Here is an 8,835-nt window from a genome sequence, read left to right on the forward strand (position 1 = left end):
ATCATTTGTGCTTCATATAATAGGCAAGAAGATAGGAGAAGAAAATTTCACTTCTCAATTAGCAACTTCAATCATGCTACAAGATAAGTTTTTATCACTTCCCAGCAGTTAAGAAGGGAATCTTAATTTGAAAACAACTTTGGAGTTATTATCATTTATCAAATTAAACTCCTTCAATGGCTATATAAATAAATATTCTAACTGAAGAAAGAATAAGAAAAGAGTGAACACTTACAGCAAGCAAATGTGAGGATCGGTTCTCAATTTCTCCAATCATGCTACTACGAACATTTGCGACATCTGGGGCATCACAGATTCCACCATTTGAAGAATCCTTTCTAGAATCTCTCTTCATGAGTGAATGGTAAAACTCGACTACTTGGGGGGCTCGCTTGACCACTCCTGTAGTACTCCTCACTGCAAACTTGGGAGGTGGTGGGGGAGGTGGAGGTGGTGGCGGAGGCAGTGGAATTAGAACAGAACCTTCTTCCTTAGGTCCACTAGAAATGGAACATGAAGGCCTTGGAGGAGGATTTGGGATACGCAAAGCCCTTTTCTCAACATCTAAAGAAGATGAAATTTTATTAGCTTCTTGGAAGTTTCTAAAAACTTGTGGTCTATGAACCATACCCAAATCATATTTTTGAGAGGCTAATGGCTCTACTTCCTTTTCCATATCTTTTATACATACAAAACAATCAGACTGCCTTCTCGCACTTGGTATCAGCTCTTCTTCACAGCATTTGGATCCACTGATAGAGTGTCTTCTCCTAGGACTTCTGACTTCCTCCAAATCAACCCAGTTTTTATCTACAAGACCATCTGTGCATTCTACATTTGGCAACTCTTCATCACTAATCGGCCATTTCTTTAACTTCTTTATCAGGTTTGATCTCTTTGCACTACTACATTCTAAGTACTCATTGCTTAGACAAGACAACGAGCCAACGGATTCACCACTCCTCTCAATTGAATGGGGACTAGACGACTTATCAGAACTCACTGTTGAGCATGAATTGCGCAACTCGGTTCTTAAACACGAATTCACCCACCTCAAGTAAGCAAGCTCCTCGACCTCATTCAATCTGCTTATCTGTAGTGCTTCAACTTGTTTGCACAAATCTTCATTTGTGTGTCTTAGCAAAGATGCTTCAGCTTTAATTTTTGCAACAATGTCGCTCTGATAATTATCAAGAAGGCAGAGAGTACAGTTACAAAACAAAGCAAACCAGATTAACACAGTTAATGTTTAGACTGTGGGAGGAAAATAAATTAAGGCTTAGCCAGTCCAATGTATTCATCAAACTCACTACCTATTTATTCGCTGAAGAATTATTAGGAGCATAAAATAAAGAATAAGTCCGCCATTGAAACTACATAAGATATTTTCTATCATTTGATGTTATCCATTTATGAAAAACGAACAAGTCATCTGAAGAAGGACAAATAGCACTGTACGCGTATAAACTAGGAGACGTAGCTAAGTTACACTAAAACAATTAGAAATTATTTCTCTCCGGGTCCTCAATCATCTAAACTAGGATAAATAGCAAAACTAAATCGATTAGAAGAAAAAAAAAAAGGTTCTTTCTTTGTGTCAATGAAATAAAAATTCTAACATTTTCTCAGTAACCAAACAGACAAAGTAACTGACCACCAAATATATACATTACAAAGAACAGTTGCCGAGAATACCTCGGAAGCCTTAGCAACAGAAGCCAACTGAGACTCCATAGAAGCAAGTCTGCAAGCAAGGTTCCTCTTTTCAAGCTGTAGCTCCTTGTTCAGGCGCCTCAACTCCACAACCTCCATTTCATGGCCTTGCGACGACAATGCTATCGAACTCTCATTGTCTTCTCCCTTGGAAACCTCCGAAATCGAAGTTAGCGCTGAAATCTGCTCCAAAAGGCTCGTTTTCTCTGCTTCAAACAACCCCATTTTCCGAACAAGATCATCTAGTTCACTATTCTTCACTTCTAGTTCCCTTTCAAGGTCCAAAACTTTTGGATTTCTATTACATTCTGAAATCCCAGCTTGTAGCTTGAATTCTCTTTCCTTCGATTCTTGCAGCAGGCTTCTCAGATGATCTAGCTCTATAAACAAATCGCGCGAAGACTGCCTCCGGTGCGTCTGGTACGCCTGCGGGTGGACTTGGCTGGGATTCGCCGAGCACGACAAGTCGCCGATTAGCGACCGCTTGACGCGTGAGTGGGAAGGCACAAATGGGTTCTTCTGGTTCGCGCCGTCGGAGCCGGTAAGCGGCTGCTTCTTGGCTTGGACCGTCGCCTGCTGCGCCTGCGCTTTCTTGTCGCCTGAGAAGCCCTTCACAATCTGAGACCCCCACCGCAACCTTGAAGGGTTGCTATTGCCTTTGCTGTTTTGAGGCTTTGGTATCTGATTTTGATCGGCAAATTTCGGCGCTTTCGCCCGATTCACTGATGGGTTTGATTCTCTCATTGTTGAAAGCAAACAAAAATCGTAGCTTTTCGGAATCGGAACACCTAACAGAAAACTGTTTGTGCAATCCGAAAAACTATCCAACAGAAACCATCAGATTTTTATTCCCCCAGATGCAAATACAGACAAATAAGTAAACATTCACACATTCAGTAATGAAGGGTTCTTTCAGAAAAAGCCCTTTTCGTTGTTTGATCTCTTCTACACTATTTAAGCATTTGAGGAAAAGGGTGTTGCCTGTTGGCTAAAAAGTGCGCTTTCCATAATTAAAGAAGAAAATGGCTTAAAACAGGGGATTTTGTGGAGGGTGGGGGGTTTTGAAGTGGGGGAGGTGGAGCTGGTGATTTTTCTTTGAATGGGAAAGTGTGATGACGGCTCCAATTCCAAGATCATAGTGCATTTGACGAGAGAAATGGCAGCTTTAGCTTTATTGCAAAACATTTTGAATTTTTGAAATTTGAATGTGGCCTTTGCCACTGGAAGAGACAACGGTCGTATTGTGTGCCTGGCCCCACAACGCACGTTTGGGGAATATGGTCCCAGATGAAGGCCATTTTCGTCAAATGAGTAGTAAATCGTCTCGCAAATATATGAGAAAATGCAACTTCCCTCGCTGACTTTTTGTCTCTTTCGCTTTCGCACCCTCATAAATGACATAGAGAGACGAAATTGCCCTTCCATTTGTTGGAAGACAAATTTCAGTCCCATCGCCATCGGGTACCCGGGCAAAAGGCACATAACCGTCCCTGGCCAAATGACATTTCTGCGGAGAACGGGAAAATTAATAAGTTTATAACAAATCTCAGTCAAAACTAATAAAACGAATGGTTCAATTCCATATCCATTCTTAGGGGTGGGTATGTTCGAAAAAGTCATTATCTGTCGGTTAACTGCATTTATTGGTTAAATCGGTTAATTCACCTATAGCATTTTGATAAGAAAATATTTTAAAATTTTCGGTTAATTTCAGTCGGTTTATCAGTTAACCGTGTGCCTTTTTAATTAGGTTAATGCTATTTTTAAATGAGCTAGAAATTGGTTGTTTTTGGGGGCTCACATTTTGTTTTTTTGGGCTAAAAAGTCTAAAATAACTTATTGAATACGTTTTTTTGGGCTAAGATCATTCTTGGGGCCTAAATTAAATAACAAATTTTATGTACAGGCTTGGAGCTTTAACGAAGGTAAAGAGCTTTAACGAGTGTAAAGTTCTTTATGTTCTCATGGTTTTAAATTAGTATGCGGTTCACAAATTGGTTACAAGCTTTAATGAATGCCAACTATGTATTTTCACATATATTTTTAGAAAGAACTTCGAATAATAGATAAACAATTTGAAACTTTTGGTTTAATGGAAAATTGCAGGAGATAAAATTGATTATCTACATAGAACCTACAAAAATATGGGTAGATTTAGACAATCCCAAACCTACCAGTTTGGTTTGGTTAATCGATAAAAATAATTTTATACCGATTAACCGAACCAAACCGACGTCGGTATAAAAAATTCATACCGATTTTTGAACCACAAAAATCGGTTGAAAGTTAATTTCGGTTCGACCGTGGTAGATGGTCGGTAATCGGTAAGCGGTTAATTTGCGGACCATGCTTGTGGCCAACCTGAAAAAAGGGCAAATTGTGCATACTGATTAAGTTCAGAGGCAACACAGAGAGCTTGAACCAGAACATAGATTAACCAAATTCCCCAGGTCCTTGGGCAAACTAGAAAGCCAAGGGCATCTTTTACAATACGATGAGTGACACATAGGATTGACTAAATTGTGTGTGTCTAATGATTTGTCACTTGGCAAAACGGTGTGTTTTAGAATAGATTGATGGATGCTACGGAATTGGAGAAAAATGTATCGAAAGGGTTTAAGATGCCTATCTGATAAATTTAAGGAGTTAAAAGTGAACAAAATTAAAAAATAAAAATAAAGTTGAGGGTTTTATTAGTTTTTACAAGTTGACTCATGAATTTATTATAGATTTACCTTTTTTTTAGTGAGTTATTTTATCTTCCTTTTTCTAATGTTTAGATAAAAAAAAAAAAGGTAGCTCAATCGGCTGGGATCACGCCTAATGAAGCGGAGATCACTAGTTCGAATCCCCCTTCCCCCTTCTTGTGCGGACATGTCAAAAAAAAAAGAAATGAAAAATTTCACTTAACAATTACCTCTTTAAGTCCAAAAATTCTCAATTTAATATATCAAACTTTTAATTTTTTACAATATTACCCCTCTATTAGGCTTTTCTTTTGAATTCTGTCAAAATTTCCCAATACTTTCCTTTTTTCTTTTTTTTCTTTTTTTTTTTTTTTTTACTATAAAACAATAAAATAAAAAATTGAAAAGATTCAGGTGCGAGTATTTTTACAAATTTTGTTAAATCCTGACAAACGCTAAAATGTTTGCATTTTTTTTAAAATATAAAATAGACTCCAAATACACCTAGGGGGAGGTGAATAGGTGTTTATCACAAAATTTGCATAATTAAAAATAGGGGAAATTTCACTGAAAACCCCTGAACTTCCATCCGATTTGATAAACCCCCCCTAAACTTCAAAATCTCTCAATTTAGTCCCATGAACTTTCAATTGCTCTCAGTTTGGACCCCTTCGTCAGATTTTAAACGTTACATGACATTTATACCTCTGACTTTTGTATAAAATTTCAACTTCAAAAACGTTTTTTTATTATTATTATTTAAAAAAAAAAAAATTATGGATATTTTGGTCTTTTTTGTATTTTTAATGGCTAAAATTGACGAAGGGGTCCAAATTGAGAGTAATTAAAAGTTTAGGAAACTAAATTGAGAGATTTTGAAGTTTAGAGAGGTATTTCAAAACGGGTGGAAGTTCGGGGGTCTTCAATGAAGTTTCTCCTTAAAAATATGAAGCATGCAATCATTCACCAAATATAATAGAAAGCAGTAAATCAATCAGACACAAATATTTGGTGATAAAAAGGAAAAATTTTATAAATCTCTCTAAAAGTAAAACCTCTCCGGAAGATCCAAACACAGGAAATCACTAAAAGAAAATCCAGATTATAGACACAAAGACACTTACAACCCTCTGTAAGATCAACAAGCTTCTTGCTTGTCCTTTAGCTCAACAATCTTCTTGAAGTGATTCTCCTTTATCAGATCCTCTAATAGACTTCTTATTTTTTTTTAGGGAAAATTACACTTTACCCCCCTAAAGTTGTCAGCGATTTGCAATTCCGCCTCCAAAGTTTCAATTTTTGCAATCCACCCCCCTAAAGTTTCAATTTTTTGCAATTCAGGCAATCCGTCAGTCAAAGCCGCTTTGACTGACGGAACAGTAATCATGTGCGCCACACGTGATCACTGTTGGCCTTTTTGTACCCAAAATGCCCTCACCCACACCTTACCCACAGCAAACGGCGTCGTTTGATGCTGCTCCTTCGCCAGAGGTCGTTGATGGGTCATTGCTCGAAAATTTGCCTTTACCTGCAACAAGATGGAGAGCCCAAATGACGGAATCTCCTGCAACAGATCATAATCTCCTCCTCTGCCCCCTTTGGCGTTCAAAGACAAAGTCCCCTTTAACAATAAATTAATTCAAACTTTGAATGTCATTTTCTACAAAATTAATTCAAATTTTAATTATTCATTTTGTTGACAGTCTTCCTAAAGGGATCGCACAAGTCAATTTGTTGCTTGTATGTTTTGTTTGTTGGTGGCATGCAGATCTTCAGGAAAACCATGTGCTGCATTTGGATTGGTTAATTAAGTCTAAGCTCAAAGAAAGATGTTGGGAGATGAGAGCATCCCAGAAAGCTAACGCGTTGCCCCACGCCTTGTCCTCTTCCATGTGCTTGCCCCACACCTTGTTCTCCTCCCACAAACAAGCCAGATCTAAGCAAAGCCAACCAAGTTCGAAGCCAGGTTTTAGGGATTCAACGAACTCCAGCATGGGGGTATTTTGGGCGTGAGTTGGGTTGGGCATGGGTCACATGGGTTGGGCGTGCGTGCGTGATGGAAAAGCATGGGGGTATTTTGGGTACAAAAAGGCCAACAGTGATCACGTGTGGCGCACATGATCACTGTTCCGTCAGTCAAAGCGGCTTTGACTGACGGATTGCCTGAATTGCAAAAAATTGAAACTTTAGGGGGGTGGATTGCAAAAATTGAAACTTTGGAGGCGGAATTGCAAATCGCTGACAACTTTGGGGGGGTAAACTGTAATTTTTCCTTTTTTTTATGAACAAATTGGCTTCTCAAACACAGCAATACTTTAAGAGAAAATAGCTCTAAAGCTTTGAATACTGATAATTCTCTCTTAGCACAATATGAAATTTTGTCTCTCTATTGCTCTAAAGAGTCCTATATATTAAGCAACTACGAATTAGATTTCCTTGTTGAAGTAGAAAACCTCATAATGAAAAATCTACAATAGTGTCCGGATGGCTAACGGTTTCGTTCGAACGAAACTAAGGTTTTATAGAAGTCTAAGCTGAAGATGGAAAACCCCCTAATGCAGCAACAACATGCTTCCATTCGGACGGAGGTGACTTCCATTCTGACGTGGCTTCACTCGTTCGAACGGACTTGTGAACATGCAGCAAACAAAGCTCTCAGTTTTTACTATGTAACTCATCACATTCAGACGGACAACGAACGTGCAGCCAACGGAGCTCTCGGGTTTACTAACGTAATGCAGACGTTCGGACACAAGTGAACGCTCTTGCAAACGAAGCTTTAACCAAGAAAAAATTACAGTTTCGGACACCAAATTAGTCAACCTAAAAACTATGGAAAATTATAGTTTACCCCCTAAAGTTGATAGCATTTTTTAATTTGAACACCAAAGTTTCAATTTTTGCAATCCACCCCCACAAAGTTCCAATTTTTTTTCAATTCGACCAATATTATCCCAAAATTCCCATATTGCCCCTAATTTTTATTTTTATAATTTTTTTTTTTTCAAAAAAAAAAAACAAATTTGAGAGTGCAAAAATGGCTAGATGGTCAAGCCACTCTGATTTTTTTTTAAAAAAAAATTTTTTATAAAAAAATAAAAATTAGGGGTAATATGGGAAGTTTTAGATACAATTGGTCAAATTGTAAAAAATTGGAACTTTGGGGGGGTGGATTGCAAAAATTGAAACTTTGGTGTTTGAATTGAAAAACGCTGTCAACTTTGAGGGGGTAAACTGTAATTTTCCCTAAAAACTAATAGAAATAAAAATAAAAGTAGAAGAGAAAGATTATTTATCAAATACTAAGGGCATGTTTGGGATTACGTGGACTAAAAATGCTTTTAACACTAAAAAAGTCCGTTTGAAGAAAAAAAATACTCGTTTGGTAAAAAAATTAAAAGCACTTTTAAGTGTCCAAAAAGCCTAAAAATGGTCAAAACACATTTTTAGCAAAATCTTAAAAATGAAGCTTTTGTTCAAAAGCTCTATTTCTCAAACGCAATCCCAAGCGCTCTAAGTCTATTTGAGTCTTTGGTTTTTTGTTATATGTATCTTTTAAGCTTTTGGATTCTTTGCTGGCAGAGAAAAGAAAGAAATAAAAATAAGAAAGTTGGTACACGAAGAGAGAAAATCGAAAAGAAAGGAAAGAGTCGAATTGTGGAAGAACAAAGAAAGCTCTAAATAACTATAATGGGTGAGCAAAAAAATGTAAAAATGTGGCATGTCATGTTTTGAGGGACTATTCTATATTCTTTTATCTTTCAGGGGGTGGATTTTTGGTTAAACGCTCATTACCCCTTATGATTTAAAGACTTTATTTTTTTCTACCTTGGTTTCAATTCATATTGTAAATGGAATCTCACTTATGGTTTAAAACGAAAATTGTACTTCCATTCAAAATTCGTTTATAAAATTGACAGAAGTTCCCGTCAACCCAATAAAAAATTGACATGTGGTCATAGGAGGGCCCCGATACCAACAAAGGAATCGAGGGACTCTAGGAGGCCCCGATAATCAACAACCGACGGCAGAGAAAGACCCAAGAATATATCTTTAAATTCCCATGAATGTTTTTACTAATCATCTAAGTAAATTAGGGAACTCTTGTAAGGCTCAGCTACTTTGCTGCCAAAGAATCTAAGCAAGGGCCATCCGCAGGTTCAAGGACATACATCTTAAAATTTTCATGAATAGATTTACTAATCATCCAAGAAAATTGGGAGACTTCTATATGATCCAGTAAGTACCCACCTAAGAATAAGGCCCACTCTCAATATCAAGCCTAACTAGTTTGTGACCTAATGGGCTTAAGCCACCATGACCCCTCCAACCAAGGACGAAGCCATCTTTGAGTTTGGAGGGACCCATGGCCAAAATGTTTTTAGGGAGGGACCAATTGGCAAAAAATACATTTTATTTTATTTTTTGCCTTAAA

The 8,835-nt window shown here is 37.5% G+C and overlaps 1 protein-coding gene across 1 annotated transcript in view; it reads right to left on the bottom strand.

Moving 5' to 3' along the window:
• The window catches only part of LOC132171468 (protein CHUP1, chloroplastic-like), a 5,814-nt gene extending 2,972 nt beyond the window's left edge, over positions 1-2,842 (bottom strand). The window contains exons 1-2 of the mRNA XM_059582788.1: positions 1,696-2,842; positions 236-1,180 (exon numbers count right to left, since the gene is read on the bottom strand). Coding sequence (XP_059438771.1) covers positions 236-1,180; positions 1,696-2,457 — 1,707 coding nt within the window. The 5' untranslated portion in view covers positions 2,458-2,842. The remainder of the gene's footprint in view (positions 1-235; positions 1,181-1,695) is intronic.
• Positions 2,843-8,835: the final 5,993 nt, after the last annotated feature.

Source organism: Corylus avellana, chromosome ca2, assembly GCF_901000735.1.
Source record: "Corylus avellana chromosome ca2, CavTom2PMs-1.0".
NCBI lineage: Eukaryota > Viridiplantae > Streptophyta > Magnoliopsida > Fagales > Betulaceae > Corylus > Corylus avellana.